Source organism: Oryza glaberrima, chromosome 9 (genome assembly GCF_000147395.1).
Source record: "Oryza glaberrima chromosome 9, OglaRS2, whole genome shotgun sequence".
Taxonomy (NCBI): Eukaryota; Viridiplantae; Streptophyta; class Magnoliopsida; order Poales; family Poaceae; genus Oryza; species Oryza glaberrima.
Window position 1 is genome coordinate 18,716,201 of NC_068334.1, and position 21,028 is coordinate 18,737,228.

The 21,028-nt window shown below is 41.5% G+C and overlaps 3 protein-coding genes across 6 annotated transcripts; 1 reads left to right on the forward strand and 2 right to left on the reverse strand.

The window, feature by feature from the left end:
• Positions 1-13,941, reverse strand: LOC127785195 (beta-glucosidase 32). 4 transcript variants are annotated; one of them, XR_008019671.1, is made up of 14 exons: positions 3,605-3,777; positions 3,300-3,363; positions 2,926-2,984; positions 2,752-2,827; positions 2,604-2,675; positions 2,430-2,517; positions 2,006-2,261; positions 1,752-1,867; positions 1,387-1,601; positions 1,216-1,241; positions 1,013-1,106; positions 812-914; positions 268-604; positions 1-145 (listed from the first exon to the last, which is right to left on the reverse strand). XR_008019671.1 is itself a non-coding variant. In XM_052312622.1 (13 exons), the coding sequence occupies exons 1-13, from the start codon at positions 13,867-13,869 to the stop codon at positions 397-399; spliced, it is 1,527 nt and encodes a 508-aa protein (XP_052168582.1). In that variant the 5' UTR covers positions 13,870-13,884; the 3' UTR covers positions 1-396. The 4 variants fall into 4 exon arrangements, 3 of the variants coding, with proteins under 3 accessions (XP_052168582.1, XP_052168581.1, XP_052168583.1); XM_052312622.1 differs by lacking the exon at positions 3,605-3,777 and adding an exon at positions 13,720-13,884 and having other exon boundaries at positions 1-604; XM_052312621.1 differs by having other exon boundaries at positions 1-604.
• A 1,440-nt stretch (positions 13,942-15,381) lies between these two features.
• On the forward strand, positions 15,382-18,261 carry LOC127785197 (uncharacterized). Its single transcript, XM_052312624.1, has 7 exons — positions 15,382-15,510; positions 16,017-16,385; positions 16,582-16,791; positions 16,871-17,222; positions 17,319-17,443; positions 17,578-17,716; positions 17,817-18,261. The coding sequence occupies exons 2-7, from the start codon at positions 16,045-16,047 to the stop codon at positions 18,048-18,050; spliced, it is 1,401 nt and encodes a 466-aa protein (XP_052168584.1). The 5' UTR covers positions 15,382-15,510; positions 16,017-16,044; the 3' UTR covers positions 18,051-18,261.
• Positions 18,262-19,097: 836 nt separating this feature from the next.
• On the reverse strand, positions 19,098-20,823 carry LOC127783822 (uncharacterized). The gene is made up of 5 exons (XM_052310976.1): positions 20,677-20,823; positions 20,478-20,542; positions 20,172-20,347; positions 19,367-19,594; positions 19,098-19,261 (listed from the first exon to the last, which is right to left on the reverse strand). Exons 1-5 carry the CDS (start codon positions 20,821-20,823, stop codon positions 19,098-19,100), a joined length of 780 nt encoding a protein of 259 aa, XP_052166936.1.
• Between the last annotated feature and the right edge of the window lie 205 nt (positions 20,824-21,028).

The window sequence follows — 21,028 nt, forward strand, 5'->3', positions numbered from 1 at the left end:
TGCAGGTGGCACAAAGGAGTACAGCAACTCAAATTGGTCGCCAACTCTCACCATTTTTTCTGAATTCCAGGTGTTTCTGATCTCCTCTGTTCGTGATTCTGTCCGATTTTTCCATTTACATCCATACACATTCTCTGGCCTCCTTCTAGAAGACGATGTCGCTTTTATTATTTTTGGCTATTGCGTGGAGGGTTGGAACCTTCCACTTTCGTATATAGTAAAAAGAAAAAAATATTAACTGCAAACTTTCTCTGTAAAAAAACTAACCTAGTGATGTGACCCCTCGTAGTATAATCCAGAATCGTTGTACTAGCAGAGGATTGGCTTTTTTGGGACGGAGAGAGTAGTAAGTTGCTCATCTTCTAGTCTACGTCTCCGGATTAATATCTTCCCGATTCATAATACGACGAAGGGTTTCACCGGCCGGAGCTCGCCGCCGTTGAGGAAGTCGGAGTACCACCGTGCCGAGCTCCTGACGTACCTCGTCCTCGCCGGCGCGGTGAAGTCGACGCCGCACAGGCCAAAGCGGTTGCCGTAGCCGGAGAGGAACTCGAACCCGTCGAGCAGTGACCACACGAAGTATCCCCGCGTGTTCGATCCGTTCCTGCATCGCGAACCAAGAAACTAAATTAACTAGAGTGTCTCTATCTGAAGTTCCAAAGATTTCTAGACTGGACATTAATTTGACGTTATAGAAATTAGTTTATTTTTCTTCAAATTTAGCCATATTTGAAGAAGTTTAACTTAGAATAAAAACTGAAACACCTTACAATATGGAATGGAGAGTAATAAGCAGGGAGAGTGAGCACACCGTATGGACAGGTGCAGAACTTCCAGGTAGCTCTGCAAGAAATCCGATCTAAAGTCGTCGTCGTAGTCGATCTTGCCCGGGGTCTCCGGTGAATCTGCGTCGCCTGAGCCATCGAGAGGGAAAAAATAAAATCATATTCACATCACATTGATCAGATTTACATTACGTATGTTCAGAAATAGCTCGATAATTCAGACCTACCATTCTCGTGGATCATGACTGGGGGGTTGCCATACTTGAGCTTCAGGTGATGTAGCATCTTGCCAAGAGCCCAGGGATGAAGCTGATAGTGCTCCTGTAAAGGGAGGGAGCATTCAAGCAACTGTCAAGACTGAATTTCTGATGCATTGAAAAATTTTCTGAAACAACTCTGCTCCACTGCAGCATGATTATCTATATATTACCTTGTCGAATCCTCCTCCACCATTCTCTGCACCAGGTGAGCAGCAAGTCAGCTCGGTTTAATCTCATATATGGAACTCAAAAAACTAATGCAGTTGACTGTAGAAAACCATGGCAATGCAAGATTAATTTGCTTGGGAACATCTGGCCTGTGGTTGTTCAGAGATCCTTACCTTGAACACCTGCATCAACGTAGTAGTCCCTTAGTTTCTGGTCATGATTTGCGTCGCTGGATTGCACAAAGATAACGAAGTAATGGTTGATGCCGATGAAGTCGAACGATCCCCGTATTTTCTCCGAATCGGACGCCGTTATGGATGGCAACCGAGCGCCTACGCGGCTCCTCATTACCGGAGGGTAGTCTCCATGCACCAGAGGATTCATAAACCTGCATTATTTCAGAGGGGTACATTGTAAAATCAGGAGACTGACAAATAGCCAAACTGAACGTATTTTCGTATGAACATCGTTTTGAGTGAGACAGTAGTATTCGACTACAATTTAAGTAGTTACTACCGCAATTTAAGTACTAACTAACCATCCAATATGGAATTCATTCATCCTGATTGCAGCAGCTGCATCTGCCACCGCGTCGGTGTAGGGCTCATACCACCAGCCCAGCAGAGTGATCCCTATCTGACCTCCTTGAATTGCCTGTTGCCAACTTTCCATGTCCAAATCCAATTTTCAGGGACCATTTTATCTTGGCACGTGAAAGAAACACAAATGCATGATGAAAAGTATTTTGTATAATGGTGAACAGTAGGAATTAGTTATGGAATTTAATATGACCTGATACTTCTGTCTGTAGATGGACACTGCCGAGGCATGAGCAAGCAGCAGGTGGTGAGCCACGATGTACGGCTCCGTCGAGGAGTCGCCGCCGGTGCAGTTGGTGCCGAAGGGGTAGGAGCACCGCCGCGGCGGCTGAACGCCGGCGTCGTAGCCGCCGATGGGCTCTATGTTCGGCTCATTCACTGTCACCCAGTGCTTCACCCTGTCACCGAAGTTCTTGAAGCAAACCTCGGCATAAGCCGTGTAATCTTCTCTGAAAATATATGGTAGATTACACCATGTCAGGCTGTCAGCATGATCCCCTCAAAGAGAAATTGCCTGAATTCTTCACCATTTCGATCACTTTGCGTTGCGAAAAGCCGAAAATGTTCAGCTTGTCAGTTTGTCACACAGGATTTTGTGGATTTCTCAGGGTGCTTACATGAATCTGGGGCTGAGTATTCCACCGTACTCATCCTGAAGGGCCTGAGGGAGATCAAAGTGGTAGATGGTGACATGAGGTTGTATTCCTGCCAAAACATGGCAGAAGATGGGTCTTGATTGATCAAGATTTTGGTAATTAAGAATAGAGCTGCATGGATCATGTAATGTTTACCGTGCATTATCAATTCGTCTATCAGATTGTTGTAGTATTCCAAGCCCTTGGGGTTGATCTCTCCTCTTCCATCTAATCCAATTGAAGCTCCCTGTCAGAAATGTTCTGAAGATATTCAATACTACCTTATTTATGTGATTATGTCTACCTGGAATAAGACGAGGCCAAGCAATGGAGAATCTGTACGCATCCAGGCCCATGTCATACATAAGCTTTACATCCTCCTGAAATCATTGAAAAAAAAGGGTAGATTAAATTGATCTTCTTGTAATATATATTTGCGTCATATCTGAACTTATCACTGCAACAGTGCAGCACTGACCTTGTAATGGTGATATTGATCTGCTGAGACATCTGCAATGGCACCGCCAGGCGAGTACCCTGTCACCAACACTAATTTTTACTATTATATAATAAAAGTTTTATTAAACTCAACCAATTACATCAAGGTAGTACAATGTATTAAGAACTCTAATTTTAGCTTGTATGTTTGTGGAGTAATATATCACATGTTAATACATCTTCTTAATTTTTTTCATCATAACTATTTGAGCGACATACACACAATGAGATGACACACCTTGCCATCATCATGGACATATTCATTCTGGAACAATGCAACCATGCGTAAATAAAGAACATCTAGAAAAAAAATAAGTCATGAGGAGAATATATGATTCAAGTATCTGTTTGGACCTTGATGGGTGAAAGTATCCCAGATGCTAGGCTTCCTCCCATCCTCTGCAGCTGCCCCTTCCACCTACTCCAGGTGTTGTTATGTTACAAAGTTGCAGACAAATTCAGATCTTGAACAGCAAAGATCATGCCATACAAACAGGAAACGATACAGAAATTAAACAGAAATCCAAATCCGATGCAACAAATTCCTGCCAAATTTCAGGGATATCGTATCGACATATGCACTGTCTGCACAAATAATAACATAGTTCATCTGACAAAGTGAGGTGAAACTGGCTAATTAATCTAGGAGTACTTGGCACCTGGAAAGCGGAGGTGCCTGCGCCGAAGACGAAGCCCTCGGGGAAGTCATGCCGGGTGAGCGCGGAAGCGTCTCTCGCCGCGGCGGCGAGCAGGAGGAGGACGACGACGATGAAGGGCGAGGGCACGAGAGCTCGTGCCCCGGCCGCCATGGCTGCTGGCTCAGCTGCTGTGCCTAGTGCCTAATATAAAGATGGCGAGGTTTTGTCTTCTCCTCACTGTTTGATGCTGACTGGAGAGTGGAAGGAGAGACAAGTGGCACTGAAGTCGACGCTTCTTTTTTTTTTTTTCTTTTGGGATTTTTGTGTCCATGTTGGGTGGGCCGTGGGCCTACGAACTCGGGCTAGTTTTGCCCGGCCCAATGGAAGATGGGGACAGGCCCAATGATGGCTGTGTTCGGAAGACAGTGTTACCAACCGGAAGCACGGAAAACTGAGCGGTCCATTAGCACGTGATTAATTAAGGACGTGACTACACAGCTAGTGGTAGCTGGTTTGTCTAAACTAGCTACCACTCCATACGTAAGAGACACTATTCACCTATACTTTAAATACAATTTTCTCTTAAACTATTTATCCGATTTACGATCCGATTACACCGTTGTGTTCGTAACAATTAAATCTTTATAACAAGATCCCACATGATTATATTTTGATGAAAAATTATAAATTACTTTTATAATATATCTAAATTACTTTTAGATTTCACTAAATTACTTCTTAGACATATAAAAGTAAATTCAATAAAACCTAAAAGTAAAAGAAATAACTTATAAAAAAAAGAAAGTAACTTTAATGAATGCCCTTTTTCATTGGACGTGACTACACAGCTAAAAATGAAAGGAAAAAACAATCGATAATTAAACAGATTTATAGAGAGTTACTTTTGAACAATGCAAAAGTTATTTCCAATTAATATTGAAGTTACTTTTAAAAATTGTTAAACTTATGTGTGTTGATGTGCCGATTAAATTTTATTTCTAGATAAATTCATATTTTTATCCCTACAACGAATTTACTTCTAATGTCATGACAAAGTTATTTCTGTTTTGTTTTAAGTTACTTTTATAATAGGGACAATTTGAACCATGGCACACAAATTTTACAAAATTTATGATATGCCACCCTGACCTACATGTCATTGACTCATGTGGGTCCTATATGTCATTGAGATACGGGTGGCATATCTTAAATTTTGCAAATATAGGGTGGTATGGTTTCAACAAACCCATAATAATATATGTAAATTACTTTTAGACTCTATTGAATTTACTTTTATACGTCTAAGAAGTAATTTAGTCAAATCTAAAAGTAACTTATATATATATGACAAAAGTAACTTTCATATGTAATAAAAGTAATTTATAAATATAATTTTTTTCATCGTAATATAATCATGTAATATCTTGTTGTGAAGATTTAATTGTAACGAACACAATAGTGTAATCGGATTGTAGATCGGATAAGTAATTTGAGAGAAAAATTATAAGAAAGGGAAAAAACATGCATGTGTAATGAAAAAAGGCATGCATGTGTGCTGGCTTCTCCACTCCACTGTTCACATGGTTGGGTCTCGCGTTAAGACTATCGCGAGAGGCCTCGCTAGATAGATTATACGATTAATTAAGTATTAGCTTTTTTAAAAAAAAAGTGGATCAATATGATTTTTTTAAGGTAACTTCTGTATAGAAACTTTTTATAAATAACACACTATTACTATTTAACAGTTAAAAAACACATTATTTAGAAGTTGCGAACCAGGGGCAACGAACACAGCTGGCATGGTTTACCACCTGGTTACTAACCATGACTATCTCTCATGGATCACAACCTGAGTGATACTGACCGCGACTGAGTTCTTTTCTTTGCTTTCTAAACTTGCCTCTTTCATTTTTCAGTACATACTTTTTAAATTAATAAACGGACAAAAAATATATATATACAAAAAATTATATTAATCTATTTTTAAATTATTTTTTCTAATACTTAATTAATTATATATTAATAAATGACCACATTTTTTCCGGGAAGTAGAGTTCGAGAAGCTTCTGGTAACAATTGTTTCTTTAGGAAGCTTTAGTTTCTCAAACAATATAGATTATTACCTAGATTTTGAGAATATGTAGCTATAAAATACAGAAAATGACCATCCAGTTGTTTATCAAAATCTTAAATTTCTTTAGTAGGGCCTCAGCTTCTTAGAATCAAGTTAAATAATAATTATGTAGATTTCTCCGGAGTCTCAATGTGATGTCGGATTTCTTCGGCCGGAGCTTTGCCGCCGAGGAGGAAGCCATAGTACCAGCACATCGAGCTCATGACGTACTTCGTTCTCGCTGGCGCGGTGAAGTCGGCGCTACACGGGCCGTATCGCATGTACACCGTAGCCGGAGAGCAACTCGAACTCGTCGAGCAACGACCACACAAAGTACCCCGCGTTTGATCCGCTCCTGCACCCGTCGGTCGCCGGCGAACCGAGAAACTAATTAAGCATACTCCAGCTGAAGTCCAAATGTATGGAATATATATTGCAATATAATGGCTTTCTAATTTCCAATATTGTTCCGAACTATCATCCCAAAAATATTATTTATTGTACACGTTCCATCTCTCGAACGAACATTCCAAAGAGAAGGTATACCGTCCCATGGTTTCTTGACCTATCGCCCTAGAAATTTTATGACTTACTTCTGGGATCAAAGTTAAAATATTTTATAATTTAAAACAGAGTAGCTACGAAGTACGTGCTCAGTACATATCCATACATAGACATGGACTTTTTTAGAAGAAAAAAACAAATAAAAAGATAACGACAGCAACAGCGAAATGTCATAGGTGGTACAAAGGAGTGTAGTAACTCAAATTGATCACCATTTCTGAATTCCGGCTGCTTCTGATCGCTTCTCCTCTCTTCGTGATTCTGTCCAATTTTTCCATTTACATTCATGCATCCATCCTTTGGACTTCTAGTCGCCTTCTTCTAGAAGGCCAGGTCATTTTTATTTTTAACCAATTGCGTGGAGAGGTGAAACTTTCCCCTTTCGTGTAGTAAAAAGGGGAAAAAGATATTACCCCTTTTATTTCTAGGGACAATTTGAACCATCCACATGAATTTTACAAAATTTATAATATGCTACCCTGATCCATATATCATTGACTCATGTGGATCCTACGTGTCATTAAGATACGGGTGACATATCTTAAATTTTACAAATATAGAGTGGCATGGTTCCAACAAACCCTTATTTCTATATGACGTTGGTTAATTCATCATATTAAAAACAAAAGGAAGTACTAGTACTCCCTCCGTATTTTAATGTAGGCAAATTTTGCTACAGGACACTATGATTTCGTGGTTTTAGCCGTGAGACATTGCCCTAACTCACTTTTGAGGAAAACACTTCATAAACGTGGTAATTTGTCAATGGACACCGCGCCATATAAAATAATGATTTCCAGTTGAGGAGGAGAGAGAAATCGCGTGAAATATTAAAAATGCCCTTGGACCCACATGTCAGCTCTCTATCTCTCTTCCTCTCTTTCTTCCTCCTTTCTCTCTTCTCCCGGTCATGGCTTGCTCGGCGACGGCGGTGACGCCCGTAGCGCGCGCGGCCTACTCGGCACCGGTGGCCGATGGAGGACCTCCTCCTCCACACCTGACATCGGTGGCCGCCTCACCGTGCTCGACACGCTCGCCAACATCAGTTTGCTCGTCCTCGCCGGCGGGGATCTCGAGCGCCCTGGGGCGGGCGCGCCAGACGAACGCCGCGCCACAAGCACGTCGAAGCTCGTCGCGCGGCCACGGAGGTGCGGTGGCGACGTCGCCGGGGCTGAAAGAAAAGATGCGCATGACCATGTCGCCGGGGACCACGGCCGGCGCCGGGGGCGCGACGGCTACGTAGTTGTACTCTCGGAGCTAGAACGCCGGCTTGGGTGGCTTGCGCGCATCCAGCAGCTAGCTCGCGGGATCGGCGACGGTGTCCATGAACTGCACGACACTGGAGGCATCGCACATGGCGTGGTTGAGGCGTATTCCGAGGACGAATCCTCCGCAGAGGAGGCGGGTCACCTGTCCGTCCATGGATCAAGTCAACACATGTGGACATGTGCCATGCATGCCACCATTGTCGATGCGTGAATGAGCAAAAATGAAGCTTACCTGGATCTGCAGCAATGGCGTGCCGAGCACCGCGGGCGGAGCCGTCCACGTCGAATTGAAGAGCAGCTGATCCATGCACGGGAACGGCGCCCTGAGCCCGTGCGGCCCGTGCTCGTCTTCATGTGGCCCGTCGCTGCTGATGCGGGTGCTGCTGCGTGAGGCGCTCGCGCTCGAGTGCCACAAGCAGTGCCTCGGCCGCCGAGTAGGCCGCGCGCACTCCGGGCGTCGCCGCCGTCGCCGAGCAAGCCATGACCGGAAGAAGAGAGAAAGGAGGGAGAGAGATGGAGAGCTGACATGTGGGTCCAAGGGTATTTTTCACATTTCACGTGATTCCTCTCTCCTCCCCAACCGAAAAGTATTATTTTAATCGGCACGATGTTCACTAGCAAATTACCACGTTTATGGAGTGTTTTTCCTCAAAAGTGTGTTTGGGCAGTGTCTTAGGGCTAAAACCACACATAACGAGTGTCCTGTAGCAAAATTTACCTTTAATGTATGACACTGTTGACTTTTTAAACAACAATTGACCATTCATTTTATTCAAATTTTTTTTGTGTAAATATAAAAATATTTATGTCATGCTTAAAGAACATTTGATGATGAATCTAGTCACAATAAAATAAATAATAATTACATAAATTTTTTGAATAAGACGAATGGTGAAACGTTAGATAAAAAGTCAACGGCGTTATACATTAAAATACGGAGGTAGTAATAACTTAGCCAGCGTTGGCCATCTTCCTGTACTGTACGCCTCCGAATTTCTCTGGAGTGATCACAGTGTGGCGTAGGGTTTCTCCGGCCGGAGCTCGCCGCCGCGGAGGAAGCCGGAGTACCATCGCGCCGAGTTCTTGAGGTACCTCGTCCTCGCCGCGGCGGTGAAGTCGACGCCGCACAGGCCAAACCGCAAGCGGTAGCCGTAGAGGAACTCGAACGTGTCGAACATCGACCACACGAAGTATCCCCGCGTGTTCGATCCGTTCCTGCACCAGCAGACCAACAAAGCCCTTGTTCAGTTCCTAACTTTTTCTTTAAAATTTCAACTTTTCCATCACATCAAAATTTTCCTTCACACATAAACTTCTAGTTTTTTTTTTCAAACTTCCAATTTTAATCAAACTTTCAATTTTAACGTGAAAATAAACACACGAAAACTAATTAAGCAGGAGAGGATCCTCTACTGTACAGCATATGCAGTAGGTGACCCGCATGTCAGTGGCACCTACTTTAGGTGCAGTACAGCACACAATTTGCATCCATTAAGCACAATCTATCTTAAGTCCGAACTGATTAGTACTTCCGCTGTATATAATGAGCTGTTTCAGTTTTGTGCTAAGTTAAAGTTCTCTAATTTTAACTAAGTTTATAAAGAAATGCCCGCTCAGATTTTTAATAGATGATGACATTGAATTTTTTAACATATGTTCAACCATATGTCTAATTTTGACTAAGCTTACATCATTAATGATAAAACCAAGTAAAAAATTAAATATATATTTTCAATAAGATGAATGTTTGAGTTAACGGTATCATCTGTTAAAAACCAAAAGAAGTTATTAATATCTTTAATACCAAATAAATGTACCATCACGACATATTTTATTGTGGATTTTAATAAAACTAATTTGATGTTATAAATATTGGCATATTTTTCTGTTTTAGTTATGTTTAAAGAAGTTTGTCTTAGAAAAAACTAAAATGTCTTACAATATGAAATGGTGGGAGTACTCCCTTTATACTAGTAAAGGAAGTCGTTTAGGACAATGTTTAAGTCAAACCCTGAGAATATAAATCATGAATAACTCTCAACTTGTTAAGTTTGAATATGTAAAAATTATATAAATAGATTTATCTTAAAAATACTTTCATAAAAGTATACATATATCACTTTTTAATAAATATTTTTATAGAAATAAGAAGTCAAAGTTGTGTTTTAGAGACCATGTCGCTGTCCAAAACGACTTCCTTTACGAGTACAAACGAAGTAAGTAGCAAGGAGAGTGAGCGCACCGTACGGACAAGTACAGAGCTTCCAGGTAGCCCTGCAAGAACTTCGATCTGAAGTCATCGTTGTAGTTGATCTTTCCGAAGATATCCGGTGAATCTGAATAACCTGAGGCATCGAGGAAAAAACATAATTTACATCGTACTAAGCCAGTGACAATTGCCATTTTAAAGCTACCAAGAACTATGGAAGATGGATTTTCATCCCTCTAGATGAGACCCGATCGTTTTTTTTGCATGTCACATAAATAGTTACAATTTGCTTTTTTTAAAAAAATTTGATAACATAGATTAATATATATCATTTACAAACATGTAAGATCAAATTTGATTTCAACAAGTTAGAAAGAAAAGAATAAATTAAACTAAAAATAGTTAACATATATTCACAGTTATATTCATTATTTCTGTTACCAACTTATAGAAGTTAAATTTTTAACTTACACGTTTGTGGATAGTATATTTCATATTAATCTATCTTGTCATTTTTTAAAAAAAGTTTATAACTTTTTAGGTGACATATAAGCGAAGGAATATCCCCCTAAGGGATTAAAAACATTTCCCACGCAGAATTCGGACCTACCATTTTCGTGGATCATGACCGGGGGGTTGCCATACTCGAGTTTCAGGTGATTCAGCACCTTGCCAAGAGACCAAGAATGACACTGAATGTTCTCCTGCAAAGGGAGCATCGAAAGAAGAGGTGTTTTACTCATATCTATTTATGTTACCACATTAATTAACTACTAGTAGTAAAACTTATAAATCAATGGTTGAGATCACTTCCAAAGCGAATATAGTAAAATAGTGTCAGTAGAGAGCACCATCTCGAAAGGACTATCAAGACTGAATTTCTAATGCCTTGAAACATTTTCAAAAACAACTCTGCTCCACTGCAGCTCGATTATCTATATATTACCTTGTCGTCTTCTCCTGCACCAGATGAGCAGCAACTGATCAGCTGATCGGTTTATGGAACTCAAAAAACTAATGCAGTTGAGAGTTGATTGTAGAAAGCCATGGGTAATGCATGCAAAGTTTGACTGATTACTTAGCTTGGGAACATCTGGTGTTCAGAGATTCTTACCTTGAACACCTGCGTCGATGTAGTAGTCCCGTAGTTTCTGCTCATTCGCGTCGATGGATTGCACAAAGATAACGTAGTAATGGTTGATGCCGATGAAGTCGAACGATCCGCGTATTTTCTCTGAATCTGACGCCGTTATGGATGGCAACCGAACGCCCACGCGACTCCTCATCACCGGAGGGTAGTCTCCGTGCACCAAAGGATGCAAAAACCTGCATTTTCAGACGGAGATCAGTACATTGAAAAAACAGGAGACCGACAATTTGTTTTCTAAGATAATTGATAGAAATCTGACCTCGCAGGCTCGCACAAGTGGATATACACGGTCAGAAGATACAGAAATACTCCCTCCTTTCCAAATTGATCATCATATAATGGAATTCAAAATTTCTTAAATTGAATATCATATAACCACATGGACATAGATTTCATCATAACATAATTAATACAACATGGAAGAATGTCTGCATATTAAGGTGTAATTGGTATGGTATTTTAATCGATGCATGCATTGTGGGAGAATATGTGCATGATATCTTGATTGATGTGATTTAAATTATCCTTGGTCTTGGTACATAAATATATATGATGATCAATTTGGGAATGAGGGAGTACTTGACTAACAAATTGCTGAACCGAATAAAGTTTCATATCACAAACACTTGTTGTTTTATGCTTGAAAAGTCCGGGTATAAACATCGTTTTAAGTTTGTCATGAGTGTACTTGGGATTTGAGATAGCAATGCCGAGAATTTAAGTACTACGGAGTACTCCCTCCGTTTCAAAATGTTTGACACCATTGACTTTTTAGTACGTATTTGACCGTTCGTCTTATTCAAAAAATTTTGTGAAATATGTAAAACTATATGTACATTAAAGTATATTTAACAATGAATCAAATGATATGAAAAGAATAAGTAATTATTTAAATTTTTTGAATAAGACAAATGGCCAAACACGTACTAAGTCAACGGTGTCAAACATTTTAAAACGGAGGGAGTAGTAGTTAGTGGAGTAGTTAGTCAGTGGAGTAGTTAGTATGACATGGCTAGTTGGTACTGCAATTTAAGTAGCAGTACTAACCATCCAATATGGAATTCATTCATCCTAAAGGCAGCAGCTGCATCGGCTGTTTTGTCGGTGTATGGCTCATGCCACCGAACCATGAGAGTGATCCCTATCTGGCCTCCTTGAATTGCCTGCTGTCATGTCCAATTCAATGTTCAGGGACCATTTCTTGGTATGTGAAAGACACACCAAAGACATACTAATGAACACAGTATGAATTCAGTATTGTGACCTGGTATTTCTGTCTGTAGATGGACACTGCCGAGGCATGAGCGAGCAGCAGGTGGTGAGCCACGATGTACGGCTCCGTCGAGGAGTCGCCGCCGGTGCAGTTGGTGCCGAAGGGGTAGGAGCACCGCCGCGGCGGCCGGTCGCCGGCGTCGAAGCCGCCGATGGGCTCGATGTTCGGCTGGTTAAAGGTGGCCCAGTGCTTCACCCTGTCACCGAAGTTCTTGAAGCACACCTCGGCATAAGCCGAGTAATCTTCTCTGAAATATCATATGTGGCAACATGTCAGGGAATTGACTAGTGGTTGTAGTGACCTGAGTAGCACCCTATGGTCCTGAGTTCAAATCTTTCTAGGAGCGAATTTCAGATTGGGTTATTTGAGGGCTAAGTTCCCTGCTTGATAGGCTAAGTTCCTAATTTAAAAAGGTTGCATATATCCGGTTGGATGTAGAGACCGGGTAAAAAATACCCATCTCTAAAAAAATATAAAAAAATTTTTAGGGAATTGCCTGAATTCATCACCATTTGGATCAGCTTGTGTCATGAAAACATTTAGATTACATAGGATTTTGTGGAGTTTCTCAGGGTGCCTACATGAATCTGGGGCTGAGTATTCCACCATACTCATCCTGAAGGGCCTGAGGGAGATCAAAATGGTAGATGGTGACATGAGGTTGTATTCCTGCCAATACATGACAGAAGATGAGTCTACCGATCAAGATTCAGCTAGGAATAAATCCAAGGTGCAGCAAGTAATGTGTACCATGCATTATCAATTCGTCTATCAGATTGTTGTAGTACTCCAAGCCCTTGGGGTTGATCTCTCCTCTTCCATCTAAAAACAATTTGAAACTCACTGTCATAAGTGTTCAGAAGATATTCAGTAGTACTACCTTATTTATGTGATTATGTCTACCCGGAATAAGACGAGGCCAAGCAATGGAAAATCTGTACGCATCCAGCCCCATGTCATACATAAGCTTTACATCCTCCTGAAATCATTGAAAATAAAAAAAGGTAGATTAAACTGATCTTTTTTATAGATTTTGTGTCATATCTGAACTTATCACTGACCTTGTAATGGTGATACTGATCTGCTGAGACATCTGCATTGGAGCCGTCAGGCATGTACCCTGTAAGCATCAATCATGGACATATTCATTCTAGAACAATGCAACTATATGCATGCGTAAATAAAGAACATACAAGAAAAAAAATGTTCTAGAATAAAAGCATGAGGAGAAGATTATCATCTACTCCATTTTTTTGGACCTTGATGGATGAAGGTGTCCCAAATGCTGGGCTTCCTCCCATCCTCTGCAGCTGCCCCTTCCACCTACTCCAGGTGTGACACATTTGCAAAAACAAATTCAGTTCTTGAACAGCATTGCTCACACGGTAGTAAGCACATATCTTGGCATATACAAACATGATGCAATACGGAAACACAAATCCGATGCAACAAATTCCGCCAAATTTCAGCAGAGCATGAGCATTGAGCGTGAGCAGGATGAGCATCTGAGCATGATGAGCTTCTGACATGCATGATCGATGGATTTTATGTATATATACCTGGAAAGCGGAGGAGCCTGCGCCGAAGACGAAGCCCTCGGGGAAGTCATGCCGGGTGAGCGCAGAAGCCTCTCTCGCCACCGCACCAAGCAAGAGGAACACGACGACGATGAACAGCGAGGACACGAGAGCGAGCTCTCCGGTCGCCATGGCTCTAGCTCGCAGCTGGAGCAAGGCTGCTGTTGTGCTTAAGTAGGCGAGGCTTGCTCCTTCTTCTTTCTTTTTTTTTTTCTTTCTTTTTCTTTTTCTTTTTCTTTTTTTTTTTTGAGAAGGGCTGCTTGTTCTTATTGTATTAGAGGCTGGAGAGTGGAGATAATTTGGAGAATTTTGGATTCAGAGGTGAAATTAAAGCTTGTTAATGAAAACCGATGTAAATTCTATATCTTAAATAAGAAAAGTGACAGTACTATGGCCCCGTTCGAATCCATTTAAAAGTGTGGATTAAATTTTGGATTATAGTGGTACGCTTTTCAAACTGTTAAACGGTGCATTTCGTGCGAAAACTTTCTATATGAAAGTTGTTCTAAAATATTAGATTAATTTATTTTTCAAGTTTGTAATAATTAAAACTCAATTAGTCACACGTTATTACCACTTCGTTTTACGTGAAACACTTAATCTTCAAACACCACCTATCTATGCCTAGTTGCCTACTGGTGTATTAAATTAAGGTATTATTTGTGTCACTGTTGGGTGGGGCCCATTCAGGTTCGTTTATTTGCCCGGCTCAATGGAAGATGGGCATGGGAAAACCTTTTCAACCAAAATTTGGCGCACACTAAAAATTAAATGCTAAGCAAATCCATTTCTCGAAAAAAAAAAGTTTTGTTTTTTGTATCAAGAAGTTGGCACATACTCGCTCCATAAAAAAACATTACCTAACCCTCCTAGTATAACAAATCTTCGTCAAAAAAACTAACCTAGATTTGATGTACTAGTAGATGGGTCACATGACCACTCATAGGTTAGATTTTTTTTGATAGAGGGAGTAGGATATTAGTTCCTTTTCACATATCAATTTTGAAAATAAGTTTTGTGATAGTTTATTTTTAAAATTTATAAAATTAATAAGTTTAAAAAGTTAAAAAAAATCTGCGTGGGAGCCGTACGAGCATCGAGGTGGCAGAGTTTAGTACAGACAATATAAAATCAAACCCTAGCATTTCAATGCAAAATTAGTGGAGAGTGAAAACGACTAAAATGTCTCTCATTATTGAAAAAAAATAGTAATTGTGATAGGTAGGTAAATGATATTGAAGGAATAATATTTCTCATTTTACGTGTTGAGGGTAGGTAGAATGGTAAAAGTTGATTTCCTGTAGAATAAAATTTAAACTTTAGAAGTCAATTTTTTTTTCATGGAGGGAGTACAATGTTTGGTCAAACGATTGGCCCTTGCCGTGCAGTAGGAGTCCGATGCCGGTTGTGGTTTCTGAATTGATGGAGGAGAATTTAATTTAGAAACTGTAATAGGTTTTGGAAATAGAAAGATTGAGTTCTGATGGGAGTAGAAGTTGACTTCTAGTACTAAATCTATGTCGGAGATTTTTTATATAAAAAATAGACGAAGAGGGTTAGATGAACAATAAAAGTTATTAATATTTGCCTAGGGTTTAATATATTCATAGATGAGAGAGGAGTGATTTGTAAACAAACACACACCCCCTCCAACACCAACGGCCTGAATTTCGCCGTCCCCTTGGCGGCGCCTCCCCTCCTTGCGAGTTCGCCCACCGCCTGCCTGCGCCGATCGATCTCCATAGGCGCCGTCTTCCTGCGGCTTCCGCCCGGGTGAGCATCCTGTCCAGTTACGCAAACCCACCCCACTTTTGTCTCGGATTTTTGCTTGCGTTAACCCTAGCTTCTCTTGATCTAGACCTGTGGAAGAAGCTCTTAATATTAACAAGTACTTCCTCCGTTTCACAACGTAAGACTTTCTAGCATTGTTCATATTTATTTAGATGTTAATGAATCTAGATATATATGTGTTTAGATTCATTAACATCTATATGTATGTGGGATGCTAGAAAGTCTTACATTGTAAAACGGAGGGAGTAACTAATAACAGTTTGTCCGTTCCCCCCAAAAGTGTAGGGGAGTTATTAGCCATGAGTTTGTTCTTGCATTTACTACTACACTTGATTGAACTTCGTACCAGCGACTGTCATCTTCCGAGGAAGTACTGTAAAAAGAAAGAAGGAGATATTAGCCTGCTTAATATTAATTGAAGTGTTTAATTGCATTTTCTTTAATTTGCAGTTGTGTAATTGTATTTTCTTTCTGATTTGTTTTGCCAGGTTCTACCTTGGTTAACTATCAGGAAAGATGTCAAATAGGTCAAAGTTCTGGAGATTAGCAGCGCTAGTCCCTGAAGTGCAGTGTCCTGACCAGCCCATCTCTCCCCGTCAAAAATTTAAATACACGGCCATTGTACTTTTCATCTTTGTGACTGCCAGCCAAGTTCTATTGTATGGGATCCAACACCAACCTCGAACCATTGAGCCTGATCCATTACATTGGCTGCATCTGATTCTGGCGTCAAGCCGTAGTACTCTCTTGTCGCACGGGATCGTCGCTATTCTAGTACCTGAGGTTCTGGTGAAGATCTGGGTGTACCTAAAGATCATAACTCTCGATACCAGTGCACCTGAAACTGGTGTTCTTATGTAAGTGCTGATTCTGCTCACCTCCAATTAATCTAACGGCAATATTTGCATATGGAGAGATGGAATGGTGACAGTCGATCTGCTATGCTTTGATCGGTTTCATAAAGAAATGAATATTCTTTTGGGTGGTGAAATTTTGTAAACAACAAATTGCAATTTTTGTTTGCTAATTGGGGCCTTTATTTATGAAATTCAGGAATAGAGCACAAAGGTTGCTGGGGATATTGGTTGCCATTCTGGGAGCTGTTAATTTCTATGTGCGAAGCCAACATTTCACTGTCAATACGGTTCTAATAATGCTTCAGATTCTTTGCTCTGATATCATTGTCATTTATCTTGATGATGTCCTAAGAAAAGGATATGGATTGTTATCTGGTATATCCTTGTTCACTGCCACCAACATCTGGTAAGGGCTTGAAATTAAAAGCATCATGGTTGAATTGGTTTAAGACTGTAAGCTAACACCTGTCCCATTTTCTGTATAGTGTAAATATTCTGTGGAAGGCCTTCAGCCCCATGTCCGTCGTGTATCCTGAACAAAGCCCTGAATTTGAGGGAGCTGTTATTGCCTGGGTTCATCTTCTGATGACTAGAACGGATAAATTGTCTGCAATGTCTAAAGCCTTTTACCGTCAAAACCTCCCGAATATTATCAATTTTCTAGCCACTTGCTTGTTTGTTCCACTTGCCATATTCTTCCAAGGCTTCTATATTGTACTGCCTGTCAGGACACGGCGTAATTTTCAAGCCTACTGCCACATCAAGCTCTCACATTTCTTGTATGGGCCTGTTGTCTTGCACCGTTTACTGCTCCCACTTCCTTATGTTGCCTCAAAGGTGCTTGCCTACACTATTACACTTTATAATGTGATACTACTAACACTGCTGAGGCTTCCTATGTAAAACATGCTAACTCTGTTTTTTGGGTTGCAGGTGCTGTACAAGAAATACAGTGGAAACACACTAGTGAATTTGCTTGGCAAGTGGGATGGATTGAACCATTTTGGACAGTCTATCCCTGTTGGAGGGATAGTGTACTACCTAACAACGCCCCCTATGTGAGTGCACATACTTGTGGAAATTATATTGCCCACATTTCTGATTTCAATTTAAAAGTATGACTTGATACCTAAGTCCTAAGTGTTGCCTTTTTTTTTTGCTTTGCCTTATGTTTCCCTTTTCTCTCCTGCAGCTTGGCTGATTTGCACAGGGACCCGTTCCATGCATTTATATATGTCGCATTCGTGCTTATTTCATGTGTGTTTATCTCAATGGGTCTTATGGTCTGTGCATCTTCAAAAGGAGTTTTCAACGGGTTTGTTGTGTTAAATGTATGTATGAAAAGAAACTCTGCGCAGCATTGTTGTTTTACCCTCTTCCCCTGTTACATATTAGCAAGTTAATCCGTTTACTTTGATTGATTCAATGCAGATGCAGGAGGAACGAAGACTGAGGCTTGCCCAGCCCGACTCAATACATGCGAACGAAATTCGGCGTCATGTCATGAGGGCAGCTTGTGTTGGTGGTTTCTGTGCCGGTGTACTAATAATTTTCGCAGATCTCATTGGGGTGTTTTGTTCTGGGACTGGAATTATGCTTGCTGTGACTGCTTCATATCCTTATGTTGATGGCAGAGCTAGTGAGGTCGGGTCCTTTGGCTTCTGACTGATCGAGATATCTACTCCTAAATAAAGATGAGATACAGAAAGCGGCTACTTGTAACGAGAGTTAAATCCATGGATATTTATTTATTATGTAGTCTGCAAGAAGCTAATTTTTTTTCTTTTTACAATGTATATATTTGTTATTTGCTGAAAACCGGTGTTTCAGTGAAACACACTAATCTGTTTTGGTCGCAACGATCAGGGTTAACAATTCCGACGAAAACCGGTCGAATTTTGCGAAATTTCGAGGTTTCGACGAGGCTCGAAAGTAGAAGCCGTTCGATGAGTTTAATCCAAATTCAAATTTGAATTGATAAAAAAAGGAAAAAATCAAAAAAAATCTTATAAACAATATGATATTCATATAACCTATTGGGATATAAATTTTCGAAAAAATTGATGTATTCCGTATATTTACTGAAATTTACAGTAGAAAAGAAAAGTAACGAATTAAAAAAGGAAAAAAAATCAGTTTACCTCCTTTTCTAGTTACCGATTGAAATTTCAATGATTTCGCTTGGAATTTTGCCAAAGCCGACCGGTTTTCGTGAGTTTATCGGTAAACTCAGGAAATTTGTTTTCGCGGGTTTATGAAATTTGTTCGAAATCTACCGGTTTTCCACCAAATTTTGTGAAAATCGTCATTCCGCCAGAGCCCGAAACAGAAGGCCATCTCGGAATTGTAAACACGGGCAACAATGTTGGAAATTTGGAACTAATGAAGTCAAGGTCCTGAAAAAATCCCCAACAGCTACTGATAAACCAATGGAAATCCCCAACAGAGTCAGATCCTAATAAAAGGTCCTGAAAAAATCCCCAACAGAGTCAGGTCCTAATAACAGGTACTGATAGACCATACTGATCCAACACGGTAATAAGTCCTGAAAAATCATCCAGTGTAAAATCCCCAACAGAGTCAGGTCCTAATAACAGCTACTGATAGACCATATTGATCCAGCGTAATCCCCAACATTAGTCAGGTCCTAATAACAGCTACTGATAGACCATACTCGTCCAGCAGACCAGCACGGTAATAAGTCCTGAAAAATCATCTAGCGGGGTCAGTATTCCAACTGACGGAGTGCTGCTCTCCAACAGACATACACCAGTACGATGCAGGCGAGGAGCGCCACCAGATATATAGGCCCAGATGGGTAATATCATGCGGAGACCGAGTCACTGCTCGTACGGCTGGAACTGGATCCTTCTCACCTGATAATGTAACACAGAACATTTTAGCATGCAAACACTCAAAAAGCATTGCATGTGCAAACAACATTCATTTCGGCTTAGAATTTGCAGAGAATTAACACTTACCCCCAACGAGGCCGATGATAAGGGCCACCCAGAACACGGCGAATACGCTGCCGACGGCCCATCTGAGTATACCAGATCCGGCGCCGGCGCCGTGATCCACCTCTACGAATCCGGCGGCGTCGCGTGCAGCAATATCCACCTGCATCTGCGTGACGAGCTGATTGAAGCGACCATGCGCCTCTAGCTCTCTAGCGGCCTCGGGGACTCCCCCAAGGAACGTATAAGTCTCTGCAAGTACACGCTTGATCAGTGCACTCGGTGGAAGCCGACAGACAAATGTACAAGATGTGATTGCGAAGACAATGTTCAAAGATCTAGATAGTTTTATATACACCATAAATTACATTAACAAATGAGAAACATTAATATCTACTAACACATTAATTTCTGAAACATATATATAGATACTATGTGCTAGACAAAAAAGCAAGATTAAATTACTTGCATGTAATGTTTGGCATTGACACTACAGACTTCGAGTATTGGGAAATAATTGAGCTAGATTTCAGAATTCTATTATTCTATTATTGATAAGGAAAATGCACTTGATTCTAACAAACGAACCACAAGTTCTGCAAAACGCAACAAACATTTAACCAAAGATCACAGAACAAAAAATAAAAAGAGGGGACAAGAATTATCCTTCTTCGCTGCTAAGAAATCTGGTGCTGAAGGAACTAAAGAAATTTCCTAAATCTATCTTGTAACTTTTTTCCTCATATATGATCTTTGAAATTAACAAATCACAAATTCACAAAGATCAGTGTGATTTAAGAATTTTCAACTGTAAAAGAATCGGAGTTACCAGATGGAATGGGGAGACACAGCAGGATGGCTAGCGGAAGAAGATAATGCCATCGAACCATCGCTGAGCGGCGGCGGCGGCGGCGGCGGGCGAGTGCAGGGTACACGGATCGCGCTCGGCCAGGCTGCATCCGGAGCTGTGTGTCTCGGCGCAGGAAAAGATCGCGTCCCGGAGGCCTACGTCGTCGTCGTCCATGGAAGAAGAAGGGGAAGAAGGCTTCGGGTAAGGGCAATGTTGAAGTTGAACAATGGGCGAACCGCGGTCTCGCCGCTGCGGGGCTCTGGAGCCGTGGGGGCAGAGGCGTACCTGGAAGGAATCGACTCCTCCCGCTGGGCGGCGGCGGCGGTGGCGGCGGCCTCGACGGGGACGGTCTGAAGAAGTCAGGGAGGAAGAGTTAGGTGATCTTTCTTTGTGTTCTTTGAACGATCTTGATTCTTGATCCGGAGGGCGAGCCGCGAAGGCGTATCGGGAAGAAATGAATCGAGTCGTCGGCGCGGAGGCGAACCTGGGAAGAATGACACCCCCGGCGAGCGGAGGCGGCGGCGAAGGTCGGACGCGGTGGCGGTGGCGGTGGCGGTCGCGGGCGGCCTCGACGTGGGGTGGTCTCGGGCGAGCAGGGGAAGGCGCGGCCGTCGTCGTGGTCGTCACCCATCGTGGAGGCGCCGGCGGGGAGGGCTCAAGCGATCGAGGGCGCGTGGTGGGGAGCAAGAAGAGCTCGATCTCGTGGCAATGGCGGAACAAGAAGCAGCAGAGCGCAGTAGGAGAGGAGAGGAGAGGAGAGGGAAGGAGGGAGCGCGGGTTGGCCGTTGTAGAAGAAAGGCGCCGACTTATATTTGGCAGCTCGGGCGCTGGGCTCG